Below are 16,931 nucleotides of genomic sequence, written 5' to 3' on the forward strand. Positions count from 1 at the left end.
AAACAGCAAGTATATAAGATTATATATGTGAGATTTTTAATAGTGAGCAACCAAACATAATATAATAAACTCCAAAATTAAGGCACACAAGGAATTAAAATATTATCTTTGAATTTTGACATGCTCCATTATTGGAGAAAAATGTTTAAGAAATCTTTTCTGTAAGATTAGAACATCAGAATACATTTTTTTAGTGCACACTAAATGATAAACTTACATCAGAATTAAATCTCAACTGGCAAATGTTGCATGATATGATTTGCTTTCTTCGATGAGGAAGAGGAACCCCAAATGTATGATTTATTACAGCTTTCTGAATCGGGTCCATCTGTAATGAGAAAAAAATACAACAAGTAAAAATAAAGCTTGTCAGTTCTACTGGAATGTTGCCTATTTCATTAAAGAGTCAATCTGTACAGCTTCAATCTACTGCTCCCATTATAAAGACATGTTTTTATTCTAAGAAATGGCATGTTTATTTTGTCAAAAAATAGACAACAATAAGCTCAAAGCTCACTATGATAAGGAAATAATAAATGTACCCATTAGAATCTGCATACTAACTGTTTTTCTCATTTAGGATCAACAATTGTCTCAATCTGATAATACTAAAATATAATTAAATTTTATCAAAACTCAAGTTATTATAAAGACCAGCAATCTTACGCAGAAGTGTGTCTACTCCATTGGCCCAAATGGTTTTCAAAATAGACTTGGTCAGAGGATTAGCTCTGAAAATAAACTGTTCACCATTATCCAATATTAACTTTATGCTATGTTGGGTATTGTAGCTTTTCTATCTTAAGAATATAGTATATGATCCCTGTTTTCTAAGCAGTCAAACATATGGAGCTATCAATGTAGTCAACAACAGTTTATTGATCCTCTAATAAACACTGATATTCTATGGATTTATTATTTGAGGTTCAAAGACTTTGGACAATGAGTCAGTTATCTTTCTCCATCCCATTTTCCCAGGACAGGACACATGACATCAAAAACATAATGTCAGTAATCAGGCTCTAATGAAACTTAAAGTCTCCTCACTAAGCTTTTCCCTATAGTCCACATTGGTGGTTCTCAACTGTTAGAGTCACATAAAAACTTCAATCTGCTTCTTAGTGTGTGTACAGACTCTTTGCTTATCTGTTTCTGTTAAGGTTGTGATGCGGTTTAAGTGATAATTCATGAAATTTACTTAGCACAGTCAGTGCTAAGCACATTAAGAAGTCAATAAATGCTGGCTATTATATTTTCTCTATTGCAACACACGTGAGATCAAGGTTAACATGAGCCTCACACTCCTCTAGTTATGGTCTCACATGGCCAAAAAATTCAGAATAATTTAAATGTTACACATATAGTCATGACTTCTGGCAAATAGCTGCAAACTTGGGAACTCTAAAGCTCTCATCAGATAATGAGTTCTTATAGAGTGCTCACAGTGTGTTGGAACATTTCAGATATAATCTGACACACACACCAAAGCTAACGATGTGAAATAACACACTAAAAGTCACTCTCTTTGAAATGGTGTAGCTTGTTAACTACTCTAAACAAGTCATTGATAAGTCCCACCTCTTTTTGTGTATTTCAAATCATGAGAACCAGTTAATTCATAGGCTCTTCTCACTGGTATGTAGGAGGAAGTTCTGTCTATATTCTCAACTCCTTTTATGTTTTCGAGCTACTCTTAATGTACATTCTAAATAAAAATCACAACAATGATAGAAATAATAGCACTCAACATCTATTAAGTGCCCTTCTATATACTAAGTACTAGACTAAGTGGTTTATATGTTAAATAGCTACAATAATAAAGAAAACTCATAGATGTAACAATTTTTATCATCTACTATCACTTCAAATCTTATTTATCTGATGTTAATCCTTGCCTATATTATGGCTGAAACTCAGCTATATGATTTTTCTGGTCACAAATTCTAGTATCCCCTCCTCCCTTTTTAGTGACTTCTAACATATTTTTCTGTTAACCAGTTTTATTTAGGTATTATTTACATACAATAAACTTCACCCAAGTTAACTGTTGAATTGGTTGAGACTTGACCAATACATAAAGTAATACTAATTATTGCATAGAATATTTGAATTACCTGAAAAAGTTCCCTTCTGCTCTTCTGTGGTCAATCCCACCCACCCCAAGTCTGTGAAACCACTGGTCTGCTTCCTGTCACTATATTTTTGACTTTTCTCAATGTTCATATAAAGGGAATCATACAATAAATGGTCTTTTATGTCTGGTATCTTTCATTCAAAATATAGCTTTTAAAAATCAACCATGTTGTTGCATGTATCAGTAGCCTTTTCCTTTTTATTGCTGAGTAGTAGTATTTTATATGGAAATACCACAATGTGTTTATATATTTGTCAGCTGATGAACATTTGAATTGTTTCCAGTGAATTCTATAATATTTTCAAGTCTTAATACACATCTAAAACTCATTCCGAAATTCAGTTCACTGATGTAATCCAAACATTAAAATTAATTTAATATCACAGTCTTTTCTTTAGGTTGAACGTACACAACTCTCTCTCTCTCTCTCTCTCTCTCTCTCTCTCTCTCTCTCTCTCTCTCTCACACACACACACACACACACACACACACACACACACACACTCCTCCAAGTCCTCCACCCAGCTAAGCTTCAAAACCTTTGTCAACCCCATATTACTCCTATTTCCTCAGATCCAAAACGGACAGTGTACACAGCTTAAGGAGCCACACAAATGTGTGAATCTGGGCTGCTTCAACAGCCTTCATTCGACATTCCAGGACCATTTTTACTCAACTTGAAACTTACTATCATGATGCTTCTATGACAATAATTACAGAGAAGACTGGGGGATAATTTCCCTTTTTGCCAACAGCTAAAGAAAATTAAAAGCAGGAAGAAGTCACGGACTTAGACGTAGTTAACTCATCATGTTATGTTGCTTCTGTTCTGTGCATAAACGGGGCCCGTTTCTATCAGGGGATAAGGTGAATTCCGCCTATAACCCATTTAGGAATACTGAAGTCCTCTCATAATAATACTATGAAATAAAAATGAACTACACATTTATATTAAATATGCTCTCTGAAATGCAGTACTGAGTTTTTATCAAAGGTTGCCAAGCAGCATATTGTTTTGATCTTTCAGTAACACTGGGGAGCAGTGACCACATTCAATCCAAATTGTGTAGGAGGTGTTTTGGAACTAGACACCATGCAAATGTGGCATGTTCTCTAGATTTATTCTTTCAGTTGAACTGAATGATGTCCTGATCACTGTGGCTATAAAATCAAATTTCACAATGCAAAGTCATATATTCTTCTTCAGAGACAATTTTATTTCCCAGTATACTTTTAAAAATGGCAACTAACTAAATTATATTTTAAAGGTGAATTTCACAAATTATAGTTACACAACCATAAGTAACTATCTTTTATCATTGTAGGAATCTAGTACAAAATAAGTTTAACATCTTTATTAATGAACATAAATAAAATTCAACTCTGATATAGACATCTCTAAATATATGTTAAACCATTTACAACAAGAAGTTATGAAACCCTGGCTGGTATAGCTCAGTGGATTGAGCGTCGGCCTGCGAACCAAGGGTCGGTGGTTTGATTCCCAGTCAGGGCACATAACTAGGTTGCACGTCAGGTCCCCAGTTGGGGGCGCAAGTGAGAGGCAACCACCCAGTGATGTTTCTCCCCCTCTCTTTCTTCTTTCCCCTCTCTCTAAAAATAAATAAACAAAGAAATAAATTATTTAAAAAAAAAGAAATTCTGAAAGAGCCAAATATAAAAATCAGTTCTGTTGTTAAATAATTAATTAAATGAATCTATAAAGTATGTAACTTAATAGTAACATCTACTATCAACTTGGGCACACACACACAGCCAATGGTTACTTTGTTTAACTATACCATTATTTACCATTATGATCAAACATTTTGTTCCCAAGTCATATACTTTTGCCCACCCCCCACCTCCAGACTAATAGGTCTGATCTGTCAAAACAATCATAGCTTACTGTGTATATGCACATTATCTTTAGAAATTTTAATTTTTCTATAAAATCAGGCTCTAGAGATGCCAATCTGTGTAAGCAAGAAAAAAAGGAGGGGGAGTTCTTGTTCAAATAAGTTGTAGAAAACCTTGGCATAACAATCTGGGCATGCACAGTGCACAAAAATATTAAATTCTCTGAGATGCTGCTCAATAGAAATGTTTTAAATAAATTCTTTCTAAAATAATATAACTGAAGCTTTGGATGTTTTCTTTGTTTCTAAATTTAGCATTCATGGTTCAATGCATGCAGTTTAGAAAATAGTAATCTGAAAAATAAAATGATTATAAAAATAAGAATGTTAATCCTTCCGTACAAAAATAAAGATAATATACTAAAAACGCAATACATAGAAATCAGACCCATAAAAGCTTTGACACATTTCACTTATCCCATATGACACTGAATTAAAAACTGATAGTAATGGTAAAATATATGTGGTATTTTAAGCCATATTTATCTAATTTCTAAAGTGGGATATTTTGTAAGCTAAAATTTTCTAAACCTAGTATCCACTCTCTCAAGACAAACAAAATTAAAGAATGAGTCTGTGCCTATTAATATGCTTACCCAAGCTCTAGACAAAATTTCAATTTCAAACTCATCCTATGGTCTTATTTAAAGCCAAATGTATACGTTTTTCTTCGTTTTTCTTCGTTTCAGGCCTAAGGACCTTTGCATTTCTATATCAGGCCCTGCTTTTCCCTCCTGGCCCCTCTGGGCATTCTGCTAAATTGATTTGTAACTAAACCTTGGAGACAGCCAGCCACAGGTCCAGGTTCCCTTCTCTAGGATGTTTGCTGCCTTTTCAGAGGAAAGTGGGGCTTAAACCTGAGTTCACATTTCTGACTCTAAGAGACTTCCGCTCTTTCTGTTTCTATTACTTTTGTGGCTTTCAGTTTTAAACTCAAAGAATAAGAACTTAAATGCCAGAAAGCTTAGAAATCCTAAAATATAAAGGTTGTCTCTTCCAGATGGCCTTTCTATGTAACAATGGCAAGTGACATTAACTCTAAAGGTTACACTTAAGGGCACTTACAGTGAATTTTTATGTTTATAAGCATTATTTCTATCCTAGCAACTTACTGAGGAGCTCTCATTGCCTTTCCTAAAATCATACAACTAGTAAGCCTTGTGATAACCACTGTCCTTAATATGTGACCTTGTAGTAATAACTGACACTCAGCGGAAACCCGGGTAGGTTACATCAACTATGAATTAGTATAGTTTGTGTTTATGTTACTTATATTGACAATTAAAAAACACTAATAACACCTTCCTAATAATACCATTCCTGCAACAAATTTGTCCATTTGAAAATTTAAAAATTTTGTCCTTTTTTAAAAAAGATTATATTTTATTGATTATGCTGTAAGAGTTGTCCTGATTTTTCCCTCTTTCCTGCCCTCTACCCAGCACCCCCCACTCCTTTAGGCAATCCCCACACCTCTGTTCATGTCCTTGGGTCATGCATAAAAGTTCTTTGGCTAATCCATTTCCTACACTGTACTTTACATCCCCATGGCTATTCAGTAACTACCTATTTGTACTTCTTAATCTCCTCCTCCTCACTCATTCCCTTACACATCCTCCCAGCTGGCACCCCTCAAATTCTTTCCATATCCATGATTCTAATTCTTCTCCTCTTATTTCTTTAGGGTTTTTTTTTTTTAGATGCCGTTGTTGATAGATATGTATTTATTGCCATTTTATTGTTCATAACTTTGATCTTCTTGTTTTCCTTAAATAAGTCCCTTTAACATTTCATATAATAATGGTTTAATAATGATTAACTCCTTTAGTTTTTCTATTGTCTGGGAAGCTCTTTATCTGCCCTTTGATTCTAAATGCTAGCTTTGCTGGGTAGAGCAATTTTGGCTGTAGATCTCTGCTTTTCATGACTTGGAATATTTCTTGCCAATCCCTTCTAGCCTACAAAGTTTCTTTTGAGAAATCAGCTGACAGTCTTATGGGAACTCCCCTGTAGGTAACTAACTGCCTTTCCCTTACTGCTTTTAAGATTCTCTCTTTATCTTTAACCTTTGGCATTTTAATTATGATGTATCTTGGAGTTGCTTCCAGAACTTGCATGTCTATGTCCTTCACTAAATTAGGGAAGTTTTCTTTCATTATTTTTTTCAAATAGATTTCCAATTTCTTGCTCTTTCTCTTCTCCTTCTGGCACCCCTATGATGCAAATGTTGGAATGCTTAAAGTTGTCCCAGAGGCTACTTATACTGTCCTCATTTATTTGGATTCCTTTTTCTTCTTGTTGCTCTGATTGGTTATTTGTTGCTTCCTTACTTTCCAAATCAATTATTTTTCTCAGCTTTATTTACTCTATTGTTTTCCTGTAAATTTTTCTTTACTTCAATTAGTGAATCCTTTGTTTCTGACTGGATCTTTTTTATGCTGTTGAGGTCCTCACTAAGTTTCTTGAGCATCTTTATAACCAATGTTTTGAACTCTGCATCTGACAGATTGCTTATCTCCATTTTATTTAGTTCTATTTCTGGAATTCTGCTCTGTTCTTTCATTTGGGCCATGTTTCATTGTTTCTTCATTTTGGTAGTCTCCCTGTGTTTGTTTCTATGTACTGGGTAGAGCTCCTATGACTTCCTGTCTTGGTAGTGTGGCCTAATGTATTAGGTGTCCTATAGGGTCCATTGGCACAGCCTCCCCTATCGCCCAAGCTGGGCACTAGAGGTGTGCCCTTCATGTGGTCTGAGTACACCCTCCTCTTGTAATTGAGCCTTGGTTGCTTTTGGCAGGCCAATGGGAGTGATTTATCCAGACCAGTCAACTGTAAGGATTGGCTCTGCCCAATGACCACCATCCTCCACCATCCATGGGGGATCAGTTGTGCATGGGCAGGGTGATGGTGCTCCAATATGGTCTGTGGCTGTCCACTGGGTGGTCAGGTTCTGGGGTTTCCTGGGTGGTTTAGGCCAAGGTCAGCCCTCTCCTGTGTTTTGCCAGGAGCTACCCTGCCTGAGTTATAGAGCAATCTGAGATGGCTGCTACTTGTGGTGGACTTGGAGACTCCCAGGCAAGCCAAGTTCTGAATCTAAGCTGGCTGCTGCTAATGCAGTGCCTGGGACCACTTAGCAAGAAATTCAGGGGCTATGGGTTCACTGAGGTCAGCTATTGCCTATTTGAAATGATTTAGGAGGTTGTGAAGCATGACCCAAGATCAGCCATTCATATGGAATAACTACTGTTAAAAGCTGTAAGATGGGTGGAATGGAGCCTCAGGAAATACGGGGTGGAGTGGTTGGGGCAAACAGTGTAAGCTGGTTTGATGGAGTTTCAGATATGGCACCCACCTGCTGGCTGTGTGGCTCTGCTTGCCCATTTGTCAGAGAGAAATCTGTCCTCCTATGATACCAACTTCTTCAGTTCCTCACCATATGCCACCAGTGCCTTTCAAGCTGCTTCCCTGATGCTAGAGCTCAGAGGGACTGAATCTAGGTAAGTCCATGTGTGAGTTTTCTAAGGGAAACTGCTTGGAACTCTAGAAGTTTCTTCCACCGACTCAATCCCTGTTGCTTTTTTGCATCCAGAAGTTATGGGGTCTTATATTTCTGGAAGTGAAGCCCTGAGCTGGGGGTCCTGGTACAGAGCTGGGACTCCTTGCTCCCAAGATATCTCTCCCAAATTTTTATCTACCACACTTGTATGTGGGACCAGCCCATTCCACATCTTCGTCCCTCTCAACAGTCTGGATGAATGTAGTTTCATTAATTTCATAGTTGTCAGACTTCCATTCAACTCAATTTCTACCAGTTGTGAGTGACGGTTGTTCTATAATTTAGTTGTAATTTTAATGTGGTTGTGTGAGGAGGTGAGCTGTGTTTACCTATGCCACCTATGCCATCTACTGGATTTTCTTTTTCTTTACTTTTTTAAATGGATGTATAACATACAAAAAAAAAAATGTATACATCTTAAGTGTATCAGTTGGTTTTTGAAAGTGTGCATACTGTCATGTTATACCATCCCAATAAAGATATAGAACATGTTCTGTAATCTCGAAATTTCCTAGTCCTGGTCTTGTCTAGTCAATACCCTCCAGTGATCGTCGTCGGCAGCCGTCCGTCTCGAGAGACGATGGTGTAGCTTCTTAAGAGTCTATCTGCCCCGCCGAGAATGGTTGTGCAGTCCGACTCGGGAGTGACACGGTATCTGTCTCCTCCCGTGTTGAATCGACATCTTGCGATGACGCTGGAGTGTCCTCTCCAGTGAAGCTGCCTGGGCAGGGTGATATGGAGGGTCTGCTGTTGCCCATGCAGCAGACCCCCCCTCTCTTCGCAGCTGAAGGGTCCAAGGGAAAGACGGAGTCAATACAGCTTGGCTTCAGGTGCGCCGCAGGAGTTGCCGGTGTTGACTACAACGTCAAACCGCCTTAGGGACTCCGGCTCCGGATTTTCTGTCGGGGTTTACTCCCTTAGCCTTTCCCCTGAAGAGGTATGCCGCAAGGCAGCGGAGGTTTTTTGGAGTCAGAGTTTTCCTTCTCTGATGTGCCCTGACTGGAAGATTGAACCAGCGACACTTATCACTAAGTGATCACTAAGAGTATAAAATTATCAATATAGGTTATTTGTATGCGTTTGTGCATCATAAAATGTAATTGCACAGTATTCTTGGGTGTATGGGTTCTTTCATTCAGCATTGTATTTTGTCCATTTTCAGTGCTGACCCTTATTCTACTGGGTGACAATACCACAACTGTTGGCCAACTCTACAGTTGATGGAGATTTGGGTTTTTAGTTTCAATATAATATGAATAAAGTTCTATAAATATTTGTGACTATGTGTTTTATTGCATATAATAGTCATTTATCTGAAGCATATAACAAGGAATTGTGTACATTTCTAGGTATTATCTGAGGCATATAACAAGGAATTACATACATTTCTAGGTAGGGTATGCATAGATTAAGCTTCAATAGGTACTAAAGAGTTTTTCAAAAACAGTTGTTATAATAATGCAATGTAATTCTGGCACTAACTACCTGGAGTTAGTGTAGTCTCCATAGATTAAGACCACAATCTCCAAAAAGACTCTCCTCACTTTAGTATCTAGCCATAAGTTCAGAGTCTCCAAGTCACCTGCCCTTCTGACAAACTGCCAATTTGAGGGTTACCATGATCCCTGAAGGTTCAATAATGTGCTAGAATGAATAACAGAATTCAAGAAAGCACTATGCTTATGAGTACAGTTTTGTTATAAAGGCTATAAATCAGAATCAGCCAAATGGAGAGACCCATAGGGCAAGGTCTCTGAGAATCCTGAACATGAAGCTACTATGAATTGCTGAAGCTAGAGGATGGCTATATGAGTTTTTACTACACTGTTCTATTCTTCTACATATTTGAAATATTATATAATAAAAATTAACAGTGATAACACATCAAAAAGTATATATTGTTTGAGGTGCACATATTTGTATATGAAAGTATGCAAACTAGAATGGAAGGAAGAGTGCATACCAAACTCATAACAATTGCCTTTTGGGATCTAAGGATAATAGGAGTAGGACAATTACTAGTCTTCCAATAAGGAAGACTAGCACTACATCCATGTTTCATTTATTTTAAAGTATAAAATTGGAAACAAAAATGACAAAACAGTAACAGTTGTAAATTTCTCAGTGAATATGGGTTTTGTTATAATATTTATCATACTGTTTATAAATCAAAAAGTAAAAATTCTTGTGCAGATTATTCAATAGAACATACATGAATAAAATTAATTTGAGGAATAATGTCTTTAATTCTCCTTTCTATGGGATTTGCATTGGTAGGGAACTTAACAGGAATACCAATCACCTAAGTCCAAGATGCAGCCCTGAGTGGGGTGTGTGTGTGTGTGTGTGTGTGTGTGTGTGTGTGTTCTGTGTGTGTCTAGGTGTGGGGGGGAGCTGCTGAATACAGGTACACAAATAGCAAAGGACATGCATGAGCTCATTTAAAAAATAAATTTATGCAACTAGAGGTAGCTTTATTTTCATCAATCTCTTTAATCAGGCCAAACCCAAATCTGCTAAGTTAAGCCAAATAAGAAATATAATACATACAAGTCACATAAATACATGAAGGGGGAAGCCAGTTTTGCAATGCACCAAGCTCTCTTACCTTCAAGTCTTTCAGCCATCCCACTTTCTCTGCCTTGAAGACTTTTGCCCACACTTTCTAGTTCTTCCCCTGACTAATGCTTACCCACTTTTTCAAGACTCCAATCAGGACTCATCTCTTTCTCCAGAATTTGTAGCTGATCCCCTTCAAATGGGCTAGGTGCTCCCAGTCATCCTTCACAACACTCCATCATACCATCTGAATATAGGCCTTTACTTGTTTCTCTCCCAACACAGAGTAAGGTCAAGGCAGGCCTGGGTCCTGCTGTTCTTTGTACCCAGCAATTAGTAGAGTGGTATACACTTATCAAAGGCTTAACACATATCTGTGGAGTAGCTAAATAAATTAGAGACCAAAATAAAAACATAATAGTACTGGTATTGTATTAACAATAGCAGTGGAAAATCTGGCATCACAAGGAGACCTTAGGAAGAGGGGGTGAAGATAGCTGATTAGAAGCAAAGACAAGTGGGAAATGACAATATCAAATAAAGGATATAGACACCGGGAGTATAATCTACAACTGCAAGCCACCAAGCAGAATTTTCTAATTTTCATATTATCCACTGTCATCTAAGGTAAGCAACAGCAAATTGTGAATAGGCTCTCCTTATACTTTATGTGACAACATCAGACCATTTTTCCACCAAGCATCTTCTTAGATGAAGGCTAACAGACAAACTGGTCCCTGATCAGTTAAAGAGAAGTTGATTTTATTCAAAAAACCAGTGTTTGAACTTAAACAAGCAAAGGCATTTGGATGCTCTCCAAGTGGTCAGGACATGTCCACACGTAAGAGACATTTCATGTTGGTAGCTTTCTGCCATGGCTACTTTCCTTAATGTTCTCTGAGCTGAAGAATCAAGAGAGACACAGAAAGTGCAAAGTAAAAAATGGATAAGCTTGAGGGGATCTTAAGGCATTATTTTTCTTAGAATAATTTATGTGCTCAAGCAAATTGCATTTAACCAATGTATTGTGGTCCTCTCATGGAACACCCAGAGATACCTTCACTCCAAGATTTTTTATTGGATGTACAGAATTGTTACCAACACAGTTTCTCAGTCATGGAAATTTAATTGTGGTCTCACTTTTAGAAACCATCTGTTTGTGGCCTTTTCATTGGTCGGTGCTGTGTTTTAATTGTGTTCATATCTCCAATGATTCTCATTCCTTTCCCAGTTCCAGTGAGCACTCAATGCACATTTAAATTTTATTGAAATGTCTTTGTAAATGATAAAATATATACCCCCAGGGGAAAATAATGGTCAGGGGGAAAATGATAGAAGGTGATTTCATTTGATTGATGGGCTTCCTTTTTCTGCAACAATATTTTTCCTAGGCAAAACAACAACAACAAAAAGTTTCTTTAAGACAATGAATGTTGCCTGATCATACCAACATCATTCTGTAGAGATGACTCCAGTGTTTAATTTGGACACTTTAGAAATCTTGTTGTCAGCATTACAGGGACTTCATTTGATTCAAATATTTTTATCACAATCCTGTTTCTGGCAGACTTAAAGAGCAAAATCTCTTTCAAAGACAACAAATGCCCATGAGCAAGAAGACAGGTTTCTCAATGATCTTCAACCTGGCCTCTGAATCAGGTTTAAGGTAATTAGACACAACAACTCCAGAGTTGAGATTCCATTTACATGAAATGTCCCAGAGAGCCTGGCATTGACAGCAGAAGAATAAGTTCCAAAAATCCATTCTATTAGCAGCTGTACCAGAAGTTCCCAAACACATCTGGTTCCTGGACAAGTCATTGAAATATAGGACAGGTGTTAAAATCTGCTGTACTCTGAGATGAAAATAAAGGTAAGCACAAAATGCTTTTGTACATAAATCACTGATTGCTAAATTGAAAGAGTTTTTGCTTACTCTGAAATCACATCCTGTCTACTTTTCTTTTGTTAAACTCCTTTCTTTTTCAAAATCATGGTGCTATTAGATAGGTTGATTGATTGATTAAAACAATTACAATGTAAAAGTACCATGTTAATTGGCCCTTTAATACTTCCTTTTTAATATTTTAACTATATATTAGTTTCCCAAGGCTGCTGTAAAGAAAGTATTGTAAACTTGGTGGAGTAAAACAATTAAAAATCATTCTCTCACAGTTTGGGGGGTTAAAAGTTTGAAATCAAGGTGTTGGCAAACCAATGCTCTGACACCTGTAAAGAGAATTGTTCCTGTCTATTCCTAGTATCTGTTGACTTACCAGCACTCTTCGGCAATCCTTGGGTTGAGGATACACATCATCACCCCCATCCTCTGTCTTTAGGTTGCATTCTTCTTATATATGTTGGTCTCTGTGTCTAAATGTCTACTTTTTATATGGACACCACTCATATTGGATTATGGACCACTCTCCTGAACTCATTTTAACTTGATAATCTCTGTAAAGAGCCTGTTTCAAAATAAGGTCTCATTCTGATGAATGAGATTAAGACTACAATATACCTTTGGAGGGGGCACAATTCAAGCCATAATAAGTGGAATGGACAATATAAAAATCTAGAATCCACTGTGAAATTTTACTCAGGCACTAATTCTAGGATTTCTTGGTTTGAGAAAAAAAAATACAAATTAAAATAAGTTTGTTTTTTTTTTGTCTTAGTGGCTAAAACTAAAAGGGAAAGTTTGAACAATCAGCCAATCACTGAGCCCATTGTTTGCCCATCTTCTCCTTAATATGATCAATTTTAGCCTCAAAGACTTTTGTGATCCCCAAGGGTATGGGAAGAAGAAATCAGTTCAAGGAATTGAAATGTACATAGAAAAGATAATGGAATTGAAAGAAGTAATGTAGATCATTACTAGTGAGCCTGCAAATAATTTAGATGAGGTATTTCTGAAATGACACAAAATCAAAGTTATAAAGTCTATAGAAAAATTCAACAATGGCACATTAGTATGAGCTATGAGAGTGACTTTTCTAATTTGAATTATTTGGTTAAATCGGAAAAGAAAAGACATAAGTTTGAGGCTGCATATTTTTCATTGTACTTTTTTTTTTCTCCTTTGCTTGTTTATTTAAACCACAAATTAATGCATTTGAGAAAGTATGATTGGTGAAATGGCAGTTTTTATACAAATTCCATCTCTGTATATAATCCATATGATTTTCTTTAATATGAAAATTCCAAGATCACACATATACATGGAATTAAGCACATAAGGATATCTTTGCTTTTTATCTTTTGTTGAAAAGTGCAAATACAGTCCTGGCTGGTATGGGTCACAAATAGACCTATATGTCTGTGAATATGTATGCATGCATGTGTGTATACATGTATACATATCATTTATGTACCGATTTATGTAGCAATGTTTATCTACCAATTCCATATATAAAATCTCTCACTACTTGGAAATTGGTATAATTCAATTTCTCTTTTGGGATAAACCTAATAATTTCTTAAAACATTCTACTTCTCCTTGCATTGAAGTATTCAATCACTATTTAAATGTACATTTGCCCCCACCATATATACACCCTTCATTTAGCTGGTAATATGGAATTGAAGACAGAAAGAACATTTCGTGTTGGCAAACATTGCCTTCCATGTCAACCTACACCTCTGGATTCATTTCCATTCCTCCTTGCCTCTGATATTTTGCTCATGTAATAGATTTGTTGGCAATTCCTTGTATAATCCAGGGTGGTTTACTGTCTCTTTATCTTTTGTAAGACTCTTTAATTTTTTCAATATTACTTATATATTACATGTATAATCCCTGTATTTTCTTCAAAATACTATTTTTTTTTCCCAAGAGGATCCTCTCTAGTCTTTCAGTAGGCAAGGCTAAATGCTCCTCCTCCCAGTCCCCACAACACCCTATACAATTTGGAGTCGTGTTAAAATGCATATTTATCACTCAAACACTGCTTTTAGTGCTCCACTCCCCAAATCGCAAAAGGTGTTATAAGTTTCATTTGTCTAAGAAAAACAAGTGTCTGAGCACAGAAAACGCTCAACAAAGGTTTATTGTTAAGGAAAGTAATTAGAAGTAAAAGCAGCCTCTCTCACCAATTGTCAATCATTTTAAGGAGAAAAATATCACCCAAGATATAATTCTTGGTTGAAGCCACTTAGTTCAACTTTGTAGAAAAACTGCATTCTCTTTAAATTGCGTTGTCATCTGAAGCCAATTGTGTTTTAGGGCTTTGATGTTAATATGCTAAATGAGCTGCAAGTTTTAAAGTACAAAATAATTATCTGTCTCTTAAAATGCTTGCCACATATTTAAGACAATCACTCTCAACCCTGGCTGTACGCTGGGAATCATCCAGGGAGCTTGTTAAAGGTACAGGGCCAGAGCCCAACACAATGCAAATGCGTTTAATGTTTAAAAGGTTCCACAGGAAATAGAGACAGACTCATGGAGACAGAGTAGGCTGACAGCTGTTTGGGGAGTGGGGGGAGGGGAGTGGAGGGATTGAGCAAAATGAAAAAGAGAGAGAGAACAGTTCATAGACATGGACAACAGCGTGGTGATTGCAGGGAGTGGGGAGGGGAGGTGGAGAAGGGTGGAAGGGGGGATAAATGGTAATGGACTGAGTCTTGAAGGGGTGATACAGTTTACGGATTATGTGCTGCAGAATTGTGCACCTGAAATCTGTATAGTTTTGTTAACCAGTGTCACACCAAGAAATTTTATTAGAAGGAAAAAATAAATAAATAAAAGGCTCCATGGGAATGGCTAAGAAGTACTGGTTAAAACTTTGATATTAAAATCAACTTCCTGTGATTAAAATGTTTCATCAGATGTTTCCAGAAAACCAATGTCTTCTTTTCCACCAATAAATATTTTTAGACAAATAATCCTATAAAGGATGTGATATCCCAGTTTTACAGAAATGAAAACCTAACAATAGCCAGGATAAGTGATTTGCTTTGGCAGCCTATTTCTTACTAGGCAGCTCCAAGATTTAAACCCAAGTTTATTAAAATCCAGTGTTCTTCCTACACATCACCTGACCTTCAACATGTGTAGCAGCTCAATAAACTGCTGAACTCAATTTTAAAACTGGATCTGAATTTGGGGTTCTTGGAAATTGGCAAGTCACAGGCAGGCACACATATACATTTTAAAAAGGAAAGACCTATGAAGAGAATTAAACCAGACTTGAAAAGGGGGCTTTTATAAAGTATTTTCAACAATTGACTTGCTTTTATTACATCACAGGCTATTTTTAACCCTGAAAGTGTTGCTAAATCACTGTTGCGCTTCTGCCTGTATCTTTTTCTACTCTGTACTTCCTGACCTTTTTAAAGAACTTAAACTAATGGAAAGTTGAACCGTTGTTAGACATGTTCAGCAAGATGTTTTTAACTGGGAAGATTAAGGAAGGATGGAGCCAAGCTATCTGGTACTCCCAGAAATCCTAAGATCAAACCCACCCGAACCCATGGAAAAGTAAATCAAAATCTAAGAGCCTCTCTTAGCCATTGAGGCATGGTTACATTTTGCTTGTATTTTAAACACTTTTTTTTATTTAAAAACTTAATTATAGCTTATATTCAATATCATTTTGAATTAGTTTCAGTTGTACAGCATAGAATTTAGCCAGTCATACACTTTAGAAAATGTTCCTAATATTTCCAGTACTCAATGGTATTGGAAATAATCATACATAGTTATTACAATATTATTGACTATATTTCTGATGCTCTACTTTGTAGCCTCATGACTATTTAATAACTTTCAATCTCTAGTTCTCATTCCCTTTACCTTTTACCCAATCTCCCAACTCAATTCCCCTCTGGCAACCATCAGGCTGTTCTCTGTATTTAAATACTTTTGGTGTCTACCATATAAAAATTTTTTGAAAAAAATAAAAATACATTACAGTACCCACTGGTGACTTATTCTATAAACCACAGCCTAAATTGTAAAATAAATTGTATAATATAAATATAATAATTGTAAAATATAAACTGTACCCACTCAAACCACTCAGCATGACCCAAGGGGTTTGAAAATCTCAGATGGATTCCCATGAGCGAGCACATTGAGAACCACTGATTTAAGAAGTTATTTTGTTAGTTGGTACAGTATCTAGTACATTTTGTATTTCCCACACACTTCAAATCTTCTATATAGGGACTCTTGGAATATATTGTTCCATAATTTCTCTTCTAGTTTTGTTTATTTTTATCAAATAATGCACACCTGTTAACAAACCAAGGAATACAAAAGAGCTTCAGCTTATAAGCAAAACTCTCCTTCTCTGAGCCTCCTACGCCACAAGTAAATGCTTGCAATGTTTATTATTTTTTTCTAGTTGACATCATTGCTCTAAATAACATGCTAACATATTTATATATCTAGACACTAATGAAGATGAGAATTTAATATGTACTTACTATCACAGTTTGTGTTTCTTTCCATACTCCTTTACATAACCTATCAAAGTTTTATTAATTTCAATATTCTCTTATTATTTCATAATGCTACATAATGTTTCTATTTTTATATTTGTTTTAATTAACTTAAGTCAAGATCTCAAATTCCCTGCTTGAAGTTATTTGTATTCTTACATCTTTTCTCCCCTCACTTTCCAATTTCCAAATTCTCTCAACCACACTTTTTTAAATGTTCAAATTCTTCTAACCAAAATATTTTTTCCTCTACCTAAAATCCATTCTTCTTGGCTTTTCTTGAGGATGACCCTAAAATTTAAAAACTAATAAACAAAAT

The 16,931-nt window shown here is 36.1% G+C and overlaps 1 protein-coding gene across 1 annotated transcript in view; it reads right to left on the minus strand.

The window, feature by feature from the left end:
* Window positions 1-16,931, minus strand: part of ZNF385D (zinc finger protein 385D) — a 288,666-nt gene that overhangs the window by 120,911 nt on the left and 150,824 nt on the right. The window contains exon 3 of the mRNA XM_090283015.1: window positions 218-328. Coding sequence (XP_090139141.1) covers window positions 218-328 — 111 coding nt within the window. The remainder of the gene's footprint in view (window positions 1-217; window positions 329-16,931) is intronic.

This window comes from Furipterus horrens, unplaced genomic scaffold, assembly GCF_987537825.1.
Source record: "Furipterus horrens unplaced genomic scaffold, mFurHor1.1.pri manual_scaffold_7, whole genome shotgun sequence".
Lineage (NCBI taxonomy): Eukaryota > Metazoa > Chordata > Mammalia > Chiroptera > Furipteridae > Furipterus > Furipterus horrens.